The 25,862-nt window shown below is 36.9% G+C and overlaps 1 protein-coding gene across 1 annotated transcript; it reads right to left on the minus strand.

Annotated features, from left to right (window-relative positions):
- Positions 1-7,801: 7,801 nt before the first annotated feature.
- On the minus strand, positions 7,802-10,395 carry LOC111915279 (peptidyl-prolyl cis-trans isomerase CYP21-1). The gene is made up of 7 exons (XM_023910950.3): positions 9,900-10,395; positions 9,574-9,652; positions 9,413-9,460; positions 9,269-9,292; positions 8,931-9,113; positions 8,388-8,463; positions 7,802-8,171 (listed from the first exon to the last, which is right to left on the minus strand). Exons 1-7 carry the CDS (start codon positions 10,038-10,040, stop codon positions 7,988-7,990), a joined length of 735 nt encoding a protein of 244 aa, XP_023766718.1. The 5' UTR covers positions 10,041-10,395; the 3' UTR covers positions 7,802-7,987.
- Positions 10,396-25,862: the final 15,467 nt, after the last annotated feature.

Genomic DNA, 25,862 nt, shown 5'->3' on the forward strand with positions numbered 1-25,862 from the left:
TTGGGCACCACCCGACATTGGATCGGAATTCGGAAACATATAAACCTACATTGGGCACTGCCCGGCATCAGACCTTGGTCCGGAACATACTAGCATACATATACGGGCCGAAATTGGTGCCTTCGACCCGTTCATATAGGAGGAAAACTCACATCTCAAAGCTGAATGCAGAATCTCACGCTATGAAATCTCTAAGGGCTGCTCTGACGATTCCCCGAGCTATCAGTGCAAAATAACACTTAGTCAAAATCCAATAATCCTTTTTAAGGTAAAATGACCATTTTACTCCTGATCTAATTCGGACCATAACCTAGGCCCAAATCCATAACATCAATGGTCCAATTCCCTAAAGCCTTTCCAAGCCCATTAATGGCCCAATTTTCTAAATTGGGCCCAACTCCTCAATGGACCTTCCCTTAAGCCCAAACATGTCCTTAGCCCAATAACTGACTTTTTATGGCCCACTAAAGCCTAATAGCTAAGAAGTCCAAAGAATAGCCCAAACCAAGGCCAAAATGATGAAAAGCCCAAATCTAGTAAGCACATGGGGCGTACTCCTCTGTACGCTAAGCGTACAACTTGCATGGCTTGTACGCTGCGCGTACTGGCTTGTACGCCCAACGTACTAGCCTGTTAAGCCATAATCTCCAAAAAGGCTTAATCGCTTAAGACCTTAAGCATCAAACACACATCTGAGTCCAATAAAATGTCTTAACCCATAATGTCGATTACTTGGTGGCTTGCAACCCACCAAATGGACCCAAACTTGAAATATGGCAACTGACTTCCATGGAAATGACTAAAACTCATGTATTGCCACAATAAGGTGGCAACCCTAAGCCTAGAAATGGATTTGGACCATAAAAATCCATTCTTGGGACCAAAAAGGTCCAAAACACCATTATCATAGATCTAAGTATACATGAGGCACGTTGTGAGCTTTTTACGTCAAATAAGTGCTAAATGGTGATGATATCTCAGATCCTTGAGCTCAAGCTAGTCAAGTCCTTCTTCACCAACTTCTTTTTTCTCCTTCCAAGCTTCAACCCACTAAAATGGGCTTCAAAAGATCAAAATCACACAAGGATGAAGAGGGTTAGGTTTCTAGGGTTTCTGAGTTAAGGAGGATGGTAAGGAGGCTAGGGTTTGGGACATAATGGGGTATTTATATGGCTTAAACCCTAAAAATTAGGGTTTTGAGTCTGTTCGCATACGATGTGCGTACACCTCGGTACGTTGCACGTACGCGCATCAACCCACACATCCAATGCCTTCACTATGCCTCGCGTACGCCAAGCTTACGCCCAGCATACGTCTTCAGATGGCCCAAATATATAACGAACCACTCACTAAGGCCCAACTCAATAATCCAACATTAATATTATAGTCTAACAATTAATTACAAAGAAATTGAATAATTATCATTACTTCAAATCACGGGTGTTACATGCGTTGTGCCATATATTCTTTTCTGTGTTTTAATTGATTATTTTGTGTGTGAATTGGGTATGGGGGATATGTTTTGGTGTGTGTAAGTGTTTTCTTTGATTTTGTTTTTTTTCTTCTATTGGAATATTTTGCCAAGTGCAGGTAATCACGGTTCAATTAAGCTCATCTTAATTAGAAGGTTGGAGATGTTGCTGGTGGAAGTTTTGACCAAATTAGCCCTATCAATGGTGTGGCGGAATCATTGAAGTTGTCTACCAGGATTTGATGCATAAAGAGATAGTTATATCAGTTGCGGCCTAAGATCATGGATATGCAGATGTTGGAGACTTGTTCTTCTTCAAAAAATGCCCCTAATGGATTATGGGTAATCAGTAAAGTCACTTGTCGCTGCACTACAGGCCATGGATTGTCTGCTCCACAAAATTTTGGTATCAAGGAAGTCTTATACTCTTGAATATAGTAAGGCAATTTTAAACTTGGTTTCTGCCTTAACGTCCGTTGCTGCTGTTTTTTGGTGAGCTCCAGTGCTACATCAATTATTAATCCATGTTTGTCATCAAATGATATGGGTAATTAGCCCTAATATAAAGTTTGTTATCCAAGTTGGTTGTTGTTGCTGTTGATCTCCTGGATATCCCCTTCCCTAGGCACTAGTTACCTCTTTCAGTCATTTTGATATTACTCACCGTGTGTGTAACATCTGTAAAAACCATGCCAAATTTAAACTTTTTAAAGCATTTCAAAACCCATGGTTATTACAAAACTTGTTTTCAAAATAGTATAATGTCAAAGTTTCCCAGAATCAAATCATAAAATGTGAGGAGTTGTACGATCACGCCTTCGCCTTCCCGCAATCATCAGAAGTACCTAAAACAAAATCAACAACTGTAAGCCCGAAGCTTAGTGAGTTTCCCCAAAATACCAACGCCATACATACATAACCATATCATATATCAAATACAAAACAGTATGCATAATGAGCCATCAGTCTTACTGGACCGACTCCCGATCATCAGTCTATCTGCACAGCTCTCCGAGCCCTTGGCACGTCTAGACCACCCTCCTCGGGGCCTTCAGCCTATCCAGACCGCTTGTCGGGCCTTTGACCTGACTAATTTTCCCATCCCGTACCTGCAGTCTATCTGGTCCGCCCTGTGTGTCTTGGCCTACAGCACACAGTAGGGCCTGCCTCAACCCAATCCCCCAAACCAACAAACATGTGCACATACATGTAAACAAATAGGCATGTAGATCTAACAGATCACTAATCATGGCAACCATCCTATAATCAGGATACTGATCTAACCGATCACTAACATAGCAACCATGCTATAACCAGGATACTGATCTAACCGATCTCTAGCATAGCAACCATCTTATAACCAGGATACATATCATAAAACATAATGTGCAATAAACCCGGATACAAAACGAAAAGGGTCGACATTGGTGGCTTCGACCTTGTTAGTATAGTGAGGACAACTCACATGGCACTACTTAAGTCCTGCGGATGAAACTACAACTTCTAGTTAACAGATTCCCGAACTGCTAACATCAAACAATACCCAATAAATAATTGGGTTCCAAGCCGAAGGTCCAACTCACACTCCAAAGGCCCAATAGTCAAGTAATGGGCCAAAGCCAACATATGGCCCAATTTTCCAAATTGGTCCCATACCTCTACATGGTCATTCCTTAAGGCTCGTCCATTCATTCTAGTCCAAACTATTGGTATACCAATGGCCCAATATCTCATAATCATCAAGGCTTAGTTACGGCACAACTCAAGGCCCAAGTGAAATTAGGGTTTTCACATGAAATGACAATTAGGGTTAAGTGTTCCTACTTAACCCATTAAGGATTTAATCCATTAATTGCAATATTGCCTTAGGTTAATTTGCCAATGATTATTAATTAATATTTTAAGTTATTAAATAATTCCCGTGCGTGTGCCGATCAATCCCCAAAATTAGGGTTTCATGACATTAGGGTTTTCCAAACCCTAATTAGGGTTTCCAACCCACATACTAGCCTATTAGTCAAATGGTTGGGCTCTTAGGTCAATTAGGGCTTCATTGGGCCCATTAGGGTTTCATTAGGCCCACTAGGGTTTCATTAGTCGGGCACCACCCACTACCACCTTGGGTAATGGTGGTCAATGGCGGCTCACGGCGGTGGCCACCACCTCATGGTGGTGGTTAGGGTTCTAGTCCAACCGAGTCCAAGCATCCCAAAAGTTATCCAAACACATGCAAAGCACACCGCCACCCAACACGGCGGTCGGTAGTGGTTTTGAGTTTTCTTTTTATTATACTAGCATCTATTACAGTTTACAACACAAATCCCAAATAAACACTCACACGCTAAAATAAACACACACACACACACAGCCACCCTTGTGGTGGTCGACGGTGGTACGTGGTGGTGACGGGTTTTCCAGCTAAAAATCGTACATACAAGATTATACTCATACACACAAAACACACACATCACCACCCCCCACGGTGGCTGGTAACGGTAGAGGGAGTAATCATGCGCGGCAGCCACCATGGTTGGCTGCCATGGTGGTTGATCACATCTTCCGGCCATTTAAACACATTCTCACATGCGACACGGGTTGAGACTAACACCCGCACGACGGAACTCACACACCCACGAAGCAGCAACCTCACCCGTCGGAGGGAGGCAGCGGCTGGAGAACCCACAAATCATAAACAGAAGAAGCGTCGGTGGCTGAAGGCGGCAGAACGAAAAGGAAGAAGAAAAAGAATGGCGACAGCAAACGGTGGCCATAGTTGCGCCTACAGCCGGCGACAGCAACACAAACGGTGACATTCTCGACTGTAACGACGCCTCAACGGTGGTTTCCGGCTTTGACGACGATGGCGGCGACTGGACGATCACGAGCGATGGTGGCAACAACAGTGACTATCGGCAGTAAAGCAACAGTGGGGTGGTGGTCTTTGCCGGCCGGAGAACGGAAGTAAATGGGTGGTGGTGTTGCGGCTGGAAGAGGGAGGCATAAGGGTGGCAGCTGGTGAGGGACTCCTAGGGTTAGGGTTTGGGTTATGAGGGTAACAGTTATATACTCTCGTCCCATATCAACCTTTTCCATATGTAAGATTCAGTCCCTCCTTCCCCATTTCTTTCAAAATGAATCCATATTTTACCTTTTTAACCCTATCCATCTAAAATCCCTTCAAATTAAGTCCAACATTTTACCAAGCAGCCCCTCCCTCTATAAAACCTTTTCAACTTAGGTCCAAAATTTACCCTTTAGCCCCTACTTCCATAAATCCTTTCATATCAAGTCTCATCTTACCAAAGACCCCCTGTCTTCTAAAAATCTTTACAAAATAAATCCCAAAACTTACACTTTTAACCCCCAACTTCTAAAACTGTGACAGTCAACTCCTCAAGACCAACCCTTGATATATAATTATTGATTTTAGGGCTACTATTCGTTCATTAATTTGTTTATTTATTTATTTAATAAACGGGGTGGGTGTTACAGTGTGTTTTGGTGTTGCTTTTAAATTCCTATGTATTTTCCCTTTGTTCTTATGTATTTGTATTTTAGTTTTTGTAACTGTCACAGCTTTTAGCTGGATCTTTCTAATATTTATATTTATTCATCCGTTCAAAAAAATATAGATAAAAAAAGTATATTAAAAAGGATAGATCATATACCAACCACTTAAGAAATTGAAACCATATGGACTATGATTGTAACAAAAAACGTTTGAGACAAAACTTGCAAATCTAGAAATCCATATGGACTATTTATGTAACTTTGTCTAATATTAACAATAATAAAATACACCAAAGAACAATAAAACAAATAAAAGATTAAAGAAAAATCAAATCTGTTTACGAAGTAAGAAACATCTAAGAGGATTAAAAAAATGCCAGTACATGAAGGAATGAAGGGATACATATAGAATATCATTTTATAAAAGTTATGTTATATTGAGAAATTAAATATATTTCTATTTTTTATTTTTATAAATCTTCATATCCAATTAAATGATAAGATGTGTTATATTAATATATTAAAATACTAGTTTATAACCCGTGGAAACCACGGGTATAAAATTAATTAAATTTTTATAATAAAATATTAAAATTATTAATTAATTATTTTAAATAAATTAATAATTACGATATATTTTTATTAGTTATGTGAAATTATAATCGTTGATTCAAATAAATATATAAAACTAATTTTTAATATATATTAGACATTTTTTATTTGTGAATTAATGAAAACAATAATATAAAATTTAAAATGGAGAATAAATACATTGATTGATAACATCACATTAATTAGGAGGTCTAATAAATTTAAAAGGGATGACTAATAGATTGACAAGTGGCATCATATTAATTAAAATGTCTAATATAGTGATACATGGCAAAATGACTACTCTTTTATTAGTATAGGATATTATTAAATTTCATTTAATATACATTAAATATTATACATGTCACGATTTAATTTGATAGAAATATATGTATGAAAAAAAATAGAAGGATATTTAATTTCTCTTTTATGTTTTTACCTTTGATTTAGCATAATTGGATTTTACTATATCAAATGTTTTAAAGTTTGGGAATTTCCACTATTTAAATAAAAAGTTTTCGCTTAAGAATCAAGCATACAATAGTTATAAAATAGCAAAATTTGACGATGTCACGACTTTTATATATATATATATATATATATATATATATATATATATATATATATATATATATATATATATATATATATATATATATATATATATATATATATATATATATATATATATATATATATATATGATATAACATACCCTCTGGTTTATTTAAACTTGTGAAAGTTTTATAAATCCATCATATTATGTGAGTTTGCAATCGTAATACAACTGATGTGTCGATTCCCTTCGCTAATGAGTATTGTACACGTTTTCATGTTTTACAAATATATTTAGGGGTGAGCATGGTGCGGTTTGGTACGGTTTTCAGACCAAACCGAACCGCAAACCGCATGGTGCGGTTTTTGTATTTTTAAAACCGTTGGGTGCGGATTTGCAATGGTTCGGTTTTTCGGTTTTTAAATGCGGTTTCGGTTTGTATCAGTGCGGTTTCGGTTTTTAAACCGTGTTAAAATTTTGGTGCAGTTTTTTTATGTTTTTTGGTGCGATTTTTTAAAACTGTAAGAACTGAAAACCATGTGCATATAAGCTTGTATTGTGTTGTTCTTTTTTAATACATTCATTTTCAGCTTAAAACAAAATTATATAATCAAAAACTGTAAGTCGCTTAAAATACAACTTGTGACCACTCTCACAAACTAATTAATAATTGAAGGTTGGTTGATTTTGACTTAATTTGTTACAAGCTTATTATTACATGTAATCGATTAGTACGTTAGGCTAACAGTAGAGCATTTCTTTTGCACCCCATATAGTCTTATACAAACACAAAATAAATATATAATAAATATATTATCGTTTATAACTATTTTAAATAGCATGTATATAATATACATTGATTGATTTATTACTATACACGCTTACGGTGCAGTTCGATTTTGGTGGACCGGTTTTTAGGATAGAAACCGCACCGCACCGTTGACCTTCGGTTTTTGCAAAAATTAAATCCGCACCATTGGTTTTTGCATCGGTTTCGGTTTTTCGGTTGCGGTTTATTGCGGTTTTGTCGGTTTTTCTTTAGTCGGTTCGGTTTTTGCTCACCCCTAAATATATTGATATTTATTCGAACATATTTTCAACGCTAAATATGTATCTATAATTACATGGCTCACAGATATAAATGATCCATTTCAAGCGTGTTTTTAGTTCTTTTTGATAGCCAAAACTTCATATAATAAACGTAGTTCTGTAGTATTTGACATTACTATACCCAAAATACGTTATTCCAAGATATATGATGAAGGTATTCACATAGTTAACAAACACTAAAGTCAAAAAAAAACAGCACATCACCAAGATAGAAGAGATCAAAGAGACATCCATCATTGCCTCCACCAAATATCAACACAAATAACATGCCTATATATGTTTTTGGCCTCTTCTTAATGGAACCTACTTATAAATCAAAACATGGCAACTCTTTGTGTTTGGACATTTATAGCTATGTGCTTTTTTCCTTTTAAACAACCAACTTACATAACCCATAAATCTAAACTTTTGTCTCAGAAAGGACTTAAACCGACTGATAGGCACCATACTGACAACTCCTTGTATCGCCAGGCTACAAGTCCTTTGATATTCTGATAGTATTCCATACCTCATTCTAATGGGATTCTCAGGGTCTTTCCTGTAATTTTACTATTTGACTAGTATGATTTCGAACTTCAACCCCCATTAACTACAAAAACACATGTATAGGTAACAAAGTGCAAAGATCAATATTGCACTTATCTAAATTCTGAAGTTTCTAATTAGTTGACTATGAGAGATATCATCTTCAAGAATTGTCAAGCTATCTAAAAACCCAAAGAAACATATAGCTAATATGATGCCATTGGTCATGATTCATTTGTTGTGATTCCGGTCTCCCGATTCCATTCACTTTTTGGGATCTCACCGGAATCACTAATTACGACCTTTTTCCTTGGTTTCCCACTGTACGTACCCGCTCCACCTTCTATCGCGTACACGTTATCCATCCCTTCGATAACTTTGCCAAACACAACATGTTCACCATCCAACCTAGAAAATCAAGGTTGTCAGATGCATGAAATAGCAACATACTTTCATTGATTTGTTTATTATAGCATTCTACTTTTAGAAACTTTTCAAATTATAGTTTCCTATTTGTCACAAAATCTTAACATTTCACCTTTTTCCTTACTTAATGCAACAAATTAATGATTTTTAATGTTAAATACTTCAATAAGCCTTAACTGTATAAGCTTAAAAACTTACCAGTAAGCCTTAACTGTAGTGATGAAGAACTGTGAGCCATTGGAATCTGGACCTGAATTCACCATGGCCACCATACCTGCAAAAAAATGTAATCTTTAGAAGAAGATAATGTATGCCATAATGCCACTTAGAACTGTGTTTGTTACACGTGATATTTCAATAATGGGGATGAGAAGGGCATTTACGTCTTTTGCACTGAGAAAAGACAAAAGAGTGAAAGACCAAGGGAAAATCATATCCCAACTTGTTCCATCTTTTTGGTTAGGATACAATATTGTGATTTTGTCTTGATTGGCATCAATCTCAGGTGAACCTGTCTGTCCTATCATGTCAAATGCAGTACAACTTGTCCTATCATATCATATTCACATGCAGTACACTATATTTTGTCATGTCAAATGCAGTACAACCAGTTATGTGTCATGTTAAATGCAAATGCAGTACAACCGGTTATGTCAGGTCAGATGCAGAACTAGTTATGTCATGTCAGATGCAGATGTAGTACAAGGGGGCTAAAAGGGATGGTAGTAGAAAGTTAAAAACCTGGGTGTGAGTGTTTGATCTTAAAATTTTCATCACGAAAGGTACCACCATATATGGATTGATTCCCCCTCCCATCACCAGAGACAATATCTCCACCCTGAATCATGAACCCAGGTATGATTCGATGGAATGGGATTCCTTTATAGTGTAGTGTTTTACCATTATTACCCTTGCCCAATTCCCCTAATAACACCAACAGAAAGTTATATAAGTTGCACATAAAAACTGATTGTTTTAAATAGTGGTTGCGATTTGAAGTCGCAAATATCAAATTTTTAGTTCTTGGCAAAAACAGTTTAGACAGTTTAGAATCTAACAGAAGATGAAACCATGATTACCTGTGCATAAAGCACGGAAATTTTCTGCAAAAAATGAAAAACAATGAAGTATTAGTTAAAAGATAAAAGATAATCATCATACAATATTTTAAATCCACCATTAAGTCATTAACATTATATCCATACAGAAGATTAAAAGCTTACCAACAGTTTTTGGCACAACTTCTCCATACAATCCTATAACGATTCTTCCTGCAATTTAAGGTTGGAACTTAAACAGATCAAAACATAGTTGGAATTTTTTTACATTAGTGTACAAGAAAAACAATGAGTTGGAATCTTTTACATTAATCAAAATGCAATACCTAACCGTTGTTTATCAATATCAACATCCAGGAAAACTCTGTGAGTAATTTCATGCACCTCTTCTACTGTCTCTTCCTCCTAAAAAGTTAGGTAACAGGTAAGAGAAAACTTCTTACATCGGCTCTGAATTCATATATCTCAATCATCTATTATTTGATCCGTATAACAGTTTTGCACAAATAGAAAATCATCGTTATAACTGTACTAATAATCTCAACTATAGATCCGAATAACAGAAGAAACCCTTGGAATTCATATTGGTTTTAACGAACATATCTAAACCCAACTCAGTTCCAACAATTGCGAGTATCGATAGAAGAAATACCTGTTCAGAGAACGATGAGAAGGCAAGGAAGACAAGAACTGAACCGATCAAGAAGATAATAAGGAATCGCGGCCGTAGAAGATTCGAAATCTCTCGACCCATTTCTGATTCAGATTCAGATTCTTCGTCTTTCTCATACATTCACCCAATCTCCGAACCACAAGCGATCTAAATCCACCAATTCTTCAATCATTAAAGAAACACGCTGAATAAACTTTGAAGAAGATCAGAAACCACTACTGCAAGTGGATTACAACTTTTTCCCCCTTTTTCTTAACATGGGATGTCAGTCAGTGAATTGATTTAACGTTTCTTTGCTTCTTAATCCTCCGTTTTTGGAGCTGAACTTATCAGAATCAGACTACGTAAAAATGAATTATTTCTTTGTCGTTTGGTGTCTTAATCCGTGTTCTTGATGGAATCCACTGGGATTGGCTCACACACACACACCAGGTGTTTGACTAATTGTCTCTAAGACGGATACCGAATCACGAAGTTAGGTTTAGAGTTTCTTGTTGAATGCACTTTGTTAATAAATATTTTATTTATTATTTTTATTCTTATATTTTTATTATATATTATAAATATAAATTATTATTTTTATTTAAGTTGTATTTTAAAAATCTTTATTATTTTTAATTGGATGTACTTCTACTAATTTATTTATTATAGCATTTTACTTTTATATTTTTTTATATTTTGTATTCCATCATCAAATCTTATAAAATCTAACTAATTATAGTTAGCGGCGGATCCAAATTTTGTCGGTTCGGGACATTAATGATCATCTATGCTCCTGTCAAAACAAGAGGGGTGTGTCAAATGATAACTTTTGCATTCCAAACAAAAGAGAAAAATTGTCTTTTTGAAATAGAATGAGTACACAACACTTATTAACACTCGATCGTTATTGACTTCATCCCCTAAATCGGTGTTGTATGTTTCTATTCTGGGGGTGATAAACTGATAATATACTTTACTAAACGTGAGTGTAGAGGTGATATGTGTGTTTGTAAGTACCATGTTATGGTTGAAAGAGATCATGATAAATAGAAGTTAAAACATAAAGTTGTATGTTATGCGTAATGACTGATAATATAAACATATTAAAACATGAGAGTAGATCTTTATATCATTTTTTTCATTGTCGTGCTTATGGGAGAAGGATGGGCAATTCTTGAGAGCCTTTTTCATATTGCGCTTGTGGGCAAATCAAATGATAGATGAAGAGGAGCAAGGAGTTATCTTCACCACTTGAGACCCTTCTGGTCTTCATAATTTTCGTCCCTAGCACCCTTGCACTCTTTTTGTCACAAAAACAACCCATTTGTTGTAAAAATGGTTCAACTAGGTTCTAACTAGATAATCCATGTCCATGTTGTAACAATTGTGACAATTGTCACCGATCATTATTTACGAAAAGTGACAAAAGTCTAGTATAATAGACTTAATACGTAATATATATCAATCTATGATAAAAATATAAAGTTCCATATTAAGAAAAATATGAAAAATCAATCAAATCGTCCGTAATTCGTAAAAATAGGCGTGTAAAAAGCAAGGTTGCAGAAATCGGAATTAATCGTTTGACGTTCTCCAAACGACTAGGATTAGGGGTGCTTGACGAAAATTAGGGATTAATCGGGTTTGGTGGGATTGATTAGTTAACATAAGTCAACAAAAGTAAAAGAAAAGTCAAAAAAGTATTATTTTTTTTTAAATCAACTTTTTTATACTCTAAAATTTTCAAATATTATACCATCATTTTCATATTTTTGTATTTTCAAATTACAAATTTTCTTATTTTCTAATTTTGAAGTACTTTTTTTTCTTAAGATATAATAATCTTTGATTTATTTTAATATTTTATTAATAACATATGGTCCCCAATTAAATCTCCGTCAAGACCGATTAATCTCTTAACCTCAGTCTACCGTCAAGTTACCGTCGAGCGGCTTTTACAACTTTGGTAAAAATTATAACATATTCCAGAAGTACACGTCATCCTGATCCCGAAAATATAAATTTCATAGAAACCCGACTTCATATGAATAAGTATATTTTTTTATAAGTTATAAAAGTCAGTCGCACACAATGAATGTGAGACGTTAAAAACTACGAAGAGAATGGTTGACTTTTAGCTAAAGTCATAAAAAATAAAATCATAGCACTCTTTAAGATAGAAACTGTGAGAAAAAAATATCAAAACGGAGTACGTACGAGAGAGTTATAGTTTTAGCAAAATCATTTAATTGTATAAAAATAGGGACGAAATATAAAGTCAGATTTAGTCAATACAACCTAAAGGAAAGTTGTATTACTCGTCAATAGCTACATGTGGATATAAAGAACGTCGAAAACAGAGCTCATATGAGGAAGTTACGAAATTTACAAAATATGTGATTTCCACGGCTCGCGTAGCTTCTAGAAGGGCGACATGGACCACCAGGAAAGTGACACGTGCCAGCCCCAAGCACCCCTCCCCCCCCCCCCCCCCCCCCGCCCCCATTTGCACGCCATGCACCTTATTTTCACGAGGCTCACTTCGATTTTTCAGCTATAAATAGAGTTGCACTCCCATTCATTTCTTACACGCAATTCTTTTATTCTTCTCTCTCGTTTTTGGCCAACCCTAGGTACTATGTTACCTTTGAGAAATGGCTTATCATTATATTCATATTCTTTGATAGGATATTAGGACAGGGTAACATAGTACTATGTTACCTTTGAGAAATGGCTTATCATTATATTCATATTCTTTGATAGGATATTAGGACAGGGTAACATAGTACCTAGAGCCAGCCAAATATGAAAGATAGTATTGAATCTAGGAATTAATCGAGCCACTTCTCTATGGTGACATAGTACCTAAAGTCGTACAAATCTAAAGAATAAGTTTAATACATTGTAACGACTCAAAAATCACAACCAATTTAAACTCTTCAAATCAGCCCATTTACTAATAAAAATGTTTACAAAATCATTGTTTTCAAAACATTGTTCAAAACAGAGTCTCCTAAGATCAACAACATAAAATTAGGATGTGTACGGTCACACCTTCGCCTTCCCACGATCCTCGGAAGTACCTGAAACCACAAACAAAAATTGTAAGACAAAGCTTAGTGAGTTCCCCCAAAGTACCACCACACAATACACATATCATATACAAACAAGCATGCTCGATCCAATCAGCCATGACATTGGAATACCCACAGGTCCACAACCATCGGGTTGGATTACCCCTGGCCCAATCAGTCATCGGACTGGAATGCCAACATACAACAGGTCCACTTAGTTATTGAACTGGAATACCAATATACAACGGGGCCACTCAGTCATCAAACTGGAATACCCTCGGGTTCACTCAGTCATCGGACTGGAATACCCCCCGTCTGTTGACTCACACACATAGCAGTAAAGTCTCAACCCAACATAATATGTCGACATAGAACATATAACATACATAATCAACAGACAAATAATCATGCAACCAGAAATCACAGGTAGTCGTACATGTCTACCGGTATACGCATATCAACAACTATCATATAAGTATAAAGATATATTTCATAAGCATATCATAACTCAAGGTATAATAGGATATCAATCCAATGGGCCAACCTTAGTGCCTTCGAGCCGTAAGTGTAGTGAGGAAAACTCATCTCACAATCTGACGAATAGTTGATCAATACTTGATCCCAAATACCGGCTCAATCCAACTCCTAAATGACAAACAATTATCCAATAATAATATTTTCCCCAAAATACCCTTGGTCAAACCAGGTCAACGGTCAGAAGTCAAGTCAACACCTAGCCGAGTCAACCCAGTCGAGCCAACTCGACCGAGTCGACCCAACAAAGTATGTTGGGCATACTCTTCTGTACGCGGGGCATACTCGATGTTTGACCAACTTACGGGATGCTCACCGCATACGCACAACATACTACTTGGTACGCCCAACATACGCATCTTGGTCAGCCCTTTTCCTCATTAAGAGCTTACTCCAAATCTCCACATCCAAAGTCAGATCCAAAGCTAAAATACCCTCAAGAGTCATAAAGCTTCCAACTTTATGACTTTGCATGTCCATTAAGTGCTTAAAACACAAAATCTCAACATCTTAATGCATTAAGACCATCTATATAATGCATGGAGAAAAACCAACCATCAAGACCATATTTTTATGACTTAAGACCCCTCCTAAGGTCTAAAAGGACGGCTTAATGGGTCAAGAACATGCCATGCTCAAGAATCACCATATCTGAGACAAAAAAAGTGTCTTAAAGGAAGAAATGTCTAGATCTACAAGTTGGAGTGATCAAGATGTGAACTTTATACCTCCCGGAGGTTGCTAACAAGAAGGTAATCTCATATCCAAGATGCCTCCAAGCTCCAAGCTCTTCTCACCACTCTCTTCTTCTTCTTCAAGAACACCTCCAAAACACTCCAATGGCCTCAAAATGCATTATTCTCACTTAGGGTTTGCTTGGGATCGTTTTTTCATAGAGGAAGGCTGATGAAGAAATGAGATGTGAGGCTATAATGGGGTTTATATGTGGACCAAACCCTAAAAATTAGGGTTTGCACATTCTTCAGTACTTATGTATGGAATTACCATATTGCCACTATGGGCCATTTTGCAATCCTTTCGAACCCAAGGGCTAAAATACAACATTAATCAAACATAGGATTGAAATTGAAATTACCTTAACATCGGGAGTAATCGTTTAAAGAAAACGGTTGCGGAAGTTGTTCCCAAAACAAGATATGATAATAACTTATCAAAACATTTCTCAAAGAGAATGTATTTTATTTATTAATAAAACCTCGGGATGTCATGTTTTGATACAGAACAAAAGCATAAACAATATAGAATAGAACTTACAACAGTTATTTATAACTACTGATCTATAATCCAAAATCTCTCGTCAAGTCCACCAACTTATACCCTTGTGCCATTACCTGTAATGCAAGGAAAACTGAGTGGGTCAGGCTTGGGAGCCTGGTGAGCATATAGGGTTTTCAAGCCACAATAATATAATTATTATATTCAATCATCAAACAATCAACCCAATTACCCATCCCCATTATCTTCGTTTATTCTTAAGTACCTTCCCTAAGGAATTATCCTAAGGGTCATCTCCTACATCGTATTCACCTCTCATCTTCTAACAACACATTTCCTTTATATATATTTGTTCCTAAAGCATGAATACGCAGTCACAACATCGCCTCAACTCGTAACTCATAGTAAGGGTTAGGCTATCATCGCATGAATACGTAGTCACAACATCGCCTGGACTCGTAATTCATTGTAAGGGTTAGGCTATCATCGCATGAATACGTAGTCAGAACATCGCCTGGACTCGTAATTCATTGTAAGGGTTAGAGTATCATCGCATGAATACGTAGTCACAACATCGCCTGGACTTGTAATTCATCACCTACAGGTTATGAGCCTGGTGGTGTTTCCACGGGGTCATCTAGAATAGTATGTGGTCGCCATCTATACTCTGGTAGATGACTACATCGCCAAATTGCCACATCGCCAGTCAAGGTTATGGTATCTCATCTCATCTCACATCACCTATTTATCTTCACCTATCTATCATCACCTAATTATCATCACCTTTCTATCATCACCTATCTCTCATCACCTAATTATCATCACCTATTTCTCATCACCTAATTATCATCACTTATTTCTCATCACACATCATCTAATTCATCTACCCATGTTCTACCCAACATATTTGTAGATATAAAATACATATACAGATTAACTCATTTAACACCTATAGAAAACATCCATTCCACACTCATCTCAAATAAACAACAATATATAAACACATAGCACGTATTTCATAGCAAATACTTAATATATATATGTTAGAAGAAAGTGATCACATACTCACCCAAAACATATACTTAATACATTCATACAATACTTGTATTAAAATCGTGTTATGAAAGGGACTATACACTCACTCGATCAGAAGATGATCGGACAGCACTATGGCTTTTCAAGTAGATATTCTTTGGTGAAACCGGGATATCTGTGACATCCCCAAAATCTCGGCCAGAAAAGACCGATTTTCATTTATGCTTTTAAATATTTTCAGAGTAAATCCTTTTGATTTGAAAGAGTTGCGGAATTTGTTCCCAAAAACAAAACATGATAAAACAATGTTTACCGAAACATTTCATAAAAGAAATGTATTTTCATTATAATCAAAACTCGGGGTGTCATGTTCCGATACAGACCAATAAGCATAAACGAATACATTACAAGTCATATAACAAATATAAACATATGCAGACTTCTAAACAAAACAACTTGATGGTTCATCCATCTCATGCCCTTCCGCCACTTCCTGTAATACAATTTAAAACTGAGTGGGTCAGGCTTGGGAGCCTGGTGAGCATATAGGGTTTTCAACCCACAATAAATATCATATTTAATTTTCACCAACCAACAATAACCCAATTACCCATTCCCGTTATTCTCACTTTAATGTCCCTAAAACAACTAACATAAGGGACCTAGTCTAAGAATATTTCATCGGGGCGACAACACATGCTTCGGGGGTACCTCAGCAATATAAGTCAAATAAGGCAACCATGAGGGGGATGGAGTACAGCGAATGAACACCCAAGTTCATTAACACCTACAGGTGGCGAACCTGCTAATGTTTCCACAAGACTGTCTAGAATAGCCAGTGGTCGTCATCTAAACTCCGCTAGATGACTCAATCAAACAACGAGGCCTCTCATCTGTTTATTACACACCAACTGTCTACCCATGTTCTACCCAACATATTAGTAGATAAAAATATACATTTGTATACATAGTTTAAAGAAAACCTGTATAGCATGCTTTAATCAACACATATATCACATAACAGATGAGGCACACACACATAACACATATCTCATAAAGAAATAAGCAGATCTATAAGATAGAAGAGAGTGAATACTCATTCACACATAACACAACCAAATATATACACATAGCATGTATTTTATATATAATACTTCGTATTATTGTATTTGGAAAAAAATAACTACACACTCACACTTATAAACAACAATACACTTAATACACTCGAATCAAACTCGTATTATTATTGTGTTTATGAAAGGTAGTATACACTCACTTGATTAGAAGATGATCCGACAGCACTACGGCTTATAGAAGTAGTAATCCACAGCAGATCTGGAAGATCTTCACAAAAATCGAACTTCTCGCGGGCAGAGCTTCGACTCGGGAACCACACTTCTCGGGATCTTCGGGGTCTCGGGACTTGCCTTGGGGCTAGAGTATGATACCGGGGCTTCGGGGTGGAATCGGCACGCAAAACGATGCAAAAGACTAGAGAGAAGAGAAGAAATGAACAAGAATTATGGCTGCCTTCGGATCCCCTTTTATAGAGGCTGGAGCCTCGGAGTACGCGGGGCGTACTGCGTTACGCGGGGCGTACTGCCCAAAACGTCATTGCTTACGTATCCGAAGTGCTCGAGTGCGAGTGTCGACATCCCTCGGAGTACGCGGGGTGTACTCGAGTACGCGGGGCGTACCTCGGATCAGATCGGTGACTCCTTCGGATAATGCTTCCGAATTTTGATTTAAATTTAAATACAAAATGATTAATAAACTTCGGAAATTCATAACTTCTTCATACGAACTCCGTTTTCGACGTTCTTTATATCCACGGAAAGGTGAGACCATGCTCTACGACTTTCGTTTAGACTCCGTCGGCTAATTTTGACTTTATTTTTATTAATTATTTTTAATAGGCCGCGACAGAAACTTTCATTATAAATTCATAACTTCTTCGTTTAACGTCCGTTCTCGCCTAACTTTTTATCGCTTCGATACCAACAATGAGATCTTTGATTCTCATTTAGATTGCTTCGGCTAACAACCGCTCGATCTCAAATCGAGTAAAACAGGCTGTATACCGCTAAGCCGGAACTTCGATAAATCATAACTTCCTCATACGAAGTCAGATTTGGGCGTTCTATATATATTCGGAAACCTCGTTTCAATTACTACAACATTAATCAAATATATTAAGTTTATTTTACACTTAAATTTTGACGCTTATTTTTATTCTTAATTAATCAAACCACATAATTAAGCAATTAAGCACAAAACACAAAATACTCAAATAATACAATCTTATTACTTCAAAATGGGTTACAAAGGTCAACCTAGACTATTACATTGCTACAAATGGCAAGCCCGAAACACAGGCGTTACAATATCTTCACACACCGGCTTTCTCGCGGACAGAGCTTCGGCTCGGAAACTCTTTTCTTCTCGGGATCTTCGGGCTTTGGGACTTGCTTCGGGTCTCGGGATTGATACAGGGGCTTCGGGGGTATTTCTTTGCATGTAAATCGATGCAATACAGGTGAGAGATGAGAGAATGAGCAACCAAACTCAGCTGGCCCTTCAAATCTATTTATAGGGCAAAATCTGCCCTTGCCACGTCGTGGCACCTTTTTCCACGTCGTGGGCTTGGTCGTCACTGCATGCATCATCGCAAGTTGCATTTGGGGGACTCCCGGAGGTGATAGAAGACTGGCCACGTCGTGGCACTGCTTGCCACGTCGTGGTATCTAACAGTTTTGGGGTTTCGCGCCCCGAACATCAGAAATTCATAACTTTCGCATACGAACTCCGTTTTCGACGTTCTTTATATCGACGCGTAGGTAAAAACAAGATCTACAACTTTCATTTAGACTCTGTCGGCTAATTTTGACTTTATTTTTATTATGTTATTTTTAGTAGGTCGGGACAGGAAAACTCCGTTATAAACTCATAACTCCTTCGTCTGACGTCCGTTTTCATCTGTCTTTCCGTCGTTGGACTACTATTGAAGACATCTTCGACTCTTGTTTATATTGTTTCGGTTAAGAATCACTCGATCTCATATTCGAGTATTCGGGCTGCATACCGCTAAGTCGAAACTTCGGAAAATCCATAACTTCCTCATACGAAGTCAGATTTGGGCGTTCTTTTTACATACGATCTCGGTTTAACGTATTCTACGAGTTTCATTTAGATCGCTAAGTTCAAATATCGCTCTAACGTAAATTCACTATTTACGTCGCGCTGTGTCGTGCCGGTTCTGTCGCGAAACTTCGACAGGTCATAACTTCTTCGTTATAACTCAGATTTTGACGTTCTTTATATGTACGGAATCCTTGTAACATATACTAAAACTTAGTTAAGATTAATCCTTCTAAATATTCTTCCATAAAAAAGTCATTTTTGATGTTTATCGTCTCTAAACTGACTAGCCCTAATCTACGGGAGTTACACTGTTCTCCCCCACTTGAACTAGACTTCGTCCTTGAAGCCGGCCATCGCGAATAACTCAGGATAATGCTCATGCATCTTAGCCTTCAGCTCCGAGGTCCACTCAGAGCCTCTCCGATGCTGCTACCATACCTTTACCAAAGGTATTTCCTTGTTGCGTAGGACCTTCATCTTCCTCTCCAATATAGACACTGGCCTCACAATATAATTTCGGCGCTCATCGACCTGAATATAATCCAAAGGGACCACTGCCTCACCGTCCAACACACACTTCCCAAATTGAGAGACATGGAAAGTGTTGTGGATCTGACTGAGCTCACTCAACAAATCCAACCGGTAGGCCACCCTGCCTACCGTGGCAATCACACAGAATGGTCCAATGTACCGGGAACCCAATTTCCCCATCTTCCTGAAGCGTATCACACCCTTCCAACATGAGACCTTCAGTAGTACCATATTCCCGACCTAAAATTCCAACTCCGATCGGCGTTGGACAACATTACTCTTCTGCCGACTCTGAGTTGTCTGTAGTCTTTGCCTAATATGCTGAATAAGCTCTGTGGCCAATCTTAGTCAATCAATCCATCATGATCCATATAGCATCAAAACCCTTGGTAGTCTTCGGAAACTTGGTGATAAAATCCATGGTGATCTGTTCCCACTTCCATATAGGAACCTTGATTTATTGATTTATAATATGATTAATAAATAGCAATAAATAATTTGTTAATATATTATAAGATTAATATATTAATTATAAATTGTATTATTTAATTAATAATTAACTATAAATTAATTGGAACTAATTTTGGGATTAACTAGATTAACTAAATGTGCAATAACTTAAGCTGTAATTGTTCAATAGTTGAACAAGAAGGTATTCCAGATCCTTCCCAAACCCTGGACGATTTTGAGGGGATAAATTAGGGTTTATGGAATATTCCTTAAGGATAATTAGGAGTTGGATAGATACCTAATTTAAAATATTAATATAATATTCAAATTAGGGTTTCCAACGCTCCTTGTATAAGCTATAAATAGAGCCCTTTGGCTCCTCATTTTCGTCCATCACTTCTACCAAAGGAATAGCCGAAATTCCAACTCTCTCTCCTCTCTCCTCAAGTGTTCTAATTGCTAGGGTTTGGGTGCAAACCATTAGAGTAATCAAGATTTTTTTGCTTTCTTTCCAAGGCATTTGAAGAAAAGAATTGCATTGATTATTTACTATAGAAATCAAGAGGCATGTAAAACCTAATCCCTTATTATTTTCGATAATAGTAGGACCTCCTTAGGGTTCTTGATATTCATAGATTATAACTATCAATAGAGAAAACTTAGATTCAAACAGGTTGCATGTGAACTTAAGGGTTAAGTTATTTCGCCTCATTCTTTGAATACACCTAAGTTTAGGTTACTACCCTTTTACCCCCACTATGTGTATTCCCATTTTTTTAATTAATTTTATAATTAGTTAATTCACTTGCATGGGTCATACACACACCTTGCCATTCCATATATTGTAATAATATTTGTATCCTAATTATTAATTCAAGCTATATTACATCACATGTCATACTACAAATGTATATATTCAAATTCATCACATAACATCATATATAAGCATCTAAATAAATACACCTTTTAGAAACATACTTTCTACCATGCATTTCTTAAATCCATGCAAAACATGTTATAACATAATTGTAGCATGCAAAACTTCACATATTTAACACTAAATAAAATCCTCACTTCTAGCATGAACCTACCACTCTTTTCATGCATAAATTAATTATATTAAGGAGTCTAGCATACGATAGCTCCCTAATTTATTTGTTACTACAATTCACCACAAATTCAAAACCTAAACATCACATAAAACTCATATTATAACATCACATACACTAATATATGCTAAACACTTGTACTAAAGCATGCAAAATTCCCATACACGTGCTTAAACAACCACAAGAATGAATCACCTCTATTCCAAATGAAATGAGTTACAAACAAAGGAAGTCAACCTAAAAGAAATCAAATAGAACCCTAAAACAGAACATGGAGGCCAGATTCAACCCCACTTGTGGGTGATTTCGACCAGTAGGAAGTACATGAAAGTGCTAGGTTCATTAAGGAGATTGATGAAGGCAAAAAGAGGCACACTCATCATTAAAACCTCAAGAACACACATATACTAGTCATGGATGAAACCCGCATGACTACCAATGATTAGGACATGATGGTAGATGATAGGATATGATTATACCTGCTGGAAAATCCAAAGACGAATCCAAGAGGACCCTTATAAGAGAATTTCTTTAAGACTACCACTGAGAATCCACCACAAACACACTTAATCTTCACTTCCACTTCACTTGCTACACCCATACATTCCAATGAAGGAAACTAATCCAAGAACTCACTTAAAAGTAGGACGGAGGCTGGAAAATAGGGTTTGTTCCCGAATTTTAGGGTTAATGTGGCTTAAATACTTGATAAATTTCATTTTAGGCCCTCAATGTTCGAGAAAATGACCACATGACCCATGTATATGATCATGTATCATTCCTTGCACATTTGGCCCCTAAAAGTAAACTTTAACCAACCAAAGAGGTAACTTAAGGAGGAAATGTAAAGGAAACTAATCATGGTGACCGAATGGAAAATTCGAGTTGTTTCATCTTGTATGTTCGTTCTTCTAATCTTACACAAGAAACATGATCATTTGTTGCTTTCTCAGAGTGAGTTTGGTGATTCGCAGTTATGTATATATTATGACATATTACCTCATTCTCCCTTTTAAGTTCTAAAATCACAGGTATTATTCATAAATGGTTGATTATTCTTGAGTTACTAAAATAGAGTGTTGTTATATACACCTTACTTTATTACTCTATTACACCTTAGTCTCTTATTTTATTATATTCTACTAGGTATGAGACCTTTGTACTACATGAGCTTATAAAAATGAATTTTAATATAAAGTTGGAATGATAGAATCAGTTGGATGTGTGATATCAATGATTTAAGTTTTAATTCTTGGAGATTTGAAACAGGAAGGAAATAAAGGACTGTAGAATATTTATTCTGAAATTTAATAGAATGATATACCTTACATATATAAACCCTTAGTAAAATGTAAAATTTAAATTTAAGAAAATAAAACACACAAGAAAATGACAAGTGAAAAAAAATAAGTCAAAAAATCCAGAAAATGACATGTGGCAAATTTAATGAGAACGTGACTGTAACGCTCTAAAAATTTCAACCAATTTAAACTTTTCAAAAACAACCAATTTTCATTAAGTTATTACAAAAAGGTTTTCAATACAATTATTATCAGAGTCATCCCAGAACCACATCATAAAACATAATCATGAGGAGCGGTACGATCACGCCTTTGCCTTGCCACGGTCTTATGAAGAACCTGAAAAACATTAAACCACAACTGTAAGCCCGAAAGCTTAGTGAGATAACCCCAAAATACCAACCATATATACCATGCACGCACAACATGCCATATCATAACAGAACACAGAACAGCCATGCACTTCGGGTCTACTGTGTGACTGGTCCGCCGCACCGGCCTTCAGTCCACCTGGTCCACCCTTCGAGTCTAGCCATATACATCGAGTCTACAATGTGATTGGTCCACCCGCACCGGGCCTTCAATACACCTGGTCCACTCTCTGAGTCTACAGTATGACTGGTCCGCCCACACTGGGCCTTCAGTCGGCCTGGTCCACTCTCCGAGCCTCGGCACGTCTGGTCCGCCCTCTTGGGGCCTACATCCTATCCGGACCGCTCGCTGGGCCTTCGGGATAACCGGTCCGCCCTGGGTATGTTGGCCTACAGCACAAATCAAGACCCGCCTCAACCCAACCCCAGTCCAACAACCATGTGCACATAAACATTCAATCATATAACAATTCACATCCAATCAAACCGATCTAGCAGATCACATAACATAACATCATCCTAACCAAGATACCGACCTAACCGGTCACTAGCATAAACCATCCTAACTACTAGGATGCAATATAGCAAAGCAAATAACATAACAGCGATACCCGGATCACAATCCGATAAAGGGCCGGCCTTGGTGCCGTAGACCCTGTCGATATAGTGATGATAACTCACCTGTAACTGTTGACTGAAGAGATAAGACCAAGCTGCTCTGACCACTGACACGATCTCCACCACTAGCCAACACCAAAACACTGAACTCAAAACAATTGCCAATAATTACCAAAATGCCCCTGAAAGTTAACTGGTCAACCCTTGGTCAAAGTCAAAGTCAAAGTCAAACTCCTGACCGACTCTACTCGCTGAGTCAACCCGCTGACTCGTCGAATCCCCATACTCAGAACTTCCCAATCCGCGACTCAACTCGCCGAGTCACCCCGAGACTCGTCGAGTCCCACAACTCTGACTCCCCTCGCACTCAACTCACCGAGTCCTCCCTTGACTCACCAATTCACGGCTCAACCAGAAGAAGGTTAGGACCTCACGACCAGACTCGCCGAGTCCAAGGCTATCTTCAACCAACTCGTCGAGTTGTTCTTCCAACTCGTCGAGTTCCTGTCCATCTTCAAGCAACTCGCCGAGTACACCCTTGTGACTCACTGAGTACCCCTAGATCTTAATCCATACAGAAGCTTTCCAGGCCATGTAGATGATCCAAACCATAGATCTACCCTACCCATCCATCACGTAAAGTGGCAAACTTTACGTGAATCCAAAGAGATCTAAGCATATAACACTCTAGGTTTAGGGTTTGGGACAAGATGACTTCACCAACCACTCAAGAACAAGGACTTTAATGCACTCTAGACCTTCTCCATTCCAGATCTAAGGTAGCAACCTCAGATCTAACCTCCAAACTCAAAATATCACAAGCTATGCTTTCCAAAAACTCCAAAATGATGAATCTAGAAGAATAACAGCCCAAGCAACGAAATAATACCTCAAAAGAAATCTCCAACAGAAGAGAAATCCAAATCCTTGCAAAGCCCCTTGCTCCAAGCCTCTTAACTCTCCAAGATCCCTTCCAAAATCTCTTCTCCAAGGTTCAAATGCTCTCAAATCACTCGCAAACGCGCATTAGGGTTTTCTAGACTTCAAGAGAGGGTAAAGAGGCTGGGGAGAAGGTATAATGTCCTTTATATAGGGCTCATCCCCTGAAATTAGGGTTTTCTCCACACAACACCAACTCGCCGAGTCCAGCCGCCGACTCGCCGAGTTGGCCACTTAACACGCGACCAGAATCGCGACCTTACTCGTCGAGTTGCCCATTCATATTTTCACTTTGAACCCTGAACTTGCACTCATGAACTCGGGATGTTACAGTGACATTTGACAAAAATGATTTTCATTTAGCCTAACGATACCAGGTGTTTTCTTATCTTTTTGAGGTCGAGGGTTCAAATGTTGAAACATATGTGAAATTATGAATAGTTTATAAGTAAGTTAGATTTATCGTAACCAAATCATTACATATTTAGTCTTTTTACTAACTTTATTAATTAATCGTTATACTATTACTAATCACTTTTATTAACTTAATCAATATTTGATTTTTTCTTTCAGATTTATTATTTTATAAGATAAACAATACAATATTCTTATATTCTTTTAATAGACAGTAGTATAAAAATACCTAGTATATTTAATAACTATTAAAGTTGTATGTATTTATTGTGTTTTACCGGCAACCTATCAAATTATAGATATATTTAATACTAATTTAAAGTTTATCAAACTTTCCAACCAAATATTTTTTCGGATATTAATTTCATATGTTGAGAAATAATTTAAACATTTCTAAAATTGCATTGTTTTATTTCTTATTTAGTTATTGTATTATTACTAATCATTTTTATTAACTTTATTATTATTTGATTTTTTAAACCTTGTTTTTTTATAAGATAAATCAAACAACAATAAACACAATAGGTGGATCTCTTAAATAGTCAGTCAATTCAACCAAAACTAACTAAAGTAGAGATCTAGGGTTACGTACATTGATAGCGTTTGATTTATGTATTCTAGCTACTTGTTTGGACGAAATAGATTCTAAAACAGGATTTCTCTTCTGTGATCGCACTCAAGGAAGTCAGAATACCTATCTGGACACTTATAGATTTGAAATGCCAAAACACCACCAAATTGTTCAATAGGCGCGCCGCGTAGAGAAGGAGCGCATTATGCTTTTCGATATTTTCTAAGGTTTCGAAATGAGAAAGAAGCTGAATTTTGGGAGTACTATCTCTTGAAAAGCATCATCCGAAATTTACCTATTGTCCTTATATTCTTAGGGAGGGATTATGGTTTCCTATTGGATAATTACTTGTCTGCCAAGTAATTATCTATAAGGCAAGTGTATATCCAAAAAAATTTGAATTTCAAATATACACTCTTTAATCCCTATAGTGTTATATGTTTCCATTAATTAATTAATATATAATTAATTAACAAGCTAGATCCCTACAATTATCTTATATTATTAACCATTTAATTATATCTTTGTGTGTAACCCAAAAAAACATTGTCATTAATAGTAACATTACCAATTGTTGTCACTGTGGGCAATAGGGCATTATTTCCAACACTAACCACATATGAATATTACATTATT

Source organism: Lactuca sativa, chromosome 8, assembly GCF_002870075.4.
Source record: "Lactuca sativa cultivar Salinas chromosome 8, Lsat_Salinas_v11, whole genome shotgun sequence".
Lineage (NCBI taxonomy): Eukaryota > Viridiplantae > Streptophyta > Magnoliopsida > Asterales > Asteraceae > Lactuca > Lactuca sativa.

What these genes read in the sequence shown, in the direction of transcription:
- LOC111915279 (XM_023910950.3), bottom strand. Translation starts at nt 10,040, where the DNA reads ATGTATGAGAAAGACGAAGAATCTGAATCTGAATCAGAAATGGGTCGA. An exon ending in TATTGATAAACAACGGTTAG is followed by an intron (nt 9,461 to 9,573) that starts GTATTGCATTTT and finishes CTTAAATTGCAG; the next exon opens with GAAGAATCGTTATAGGATTG. An exon ending in AGTTGTGCCAAAAACTGTTG is followed by an intron (nt 9,293 to 9,412) that starts GTAAGCTTTTAA and finishes CATTTTTTGCAG; the next exon opens with AAAATTTCCGTGCTTTATGC.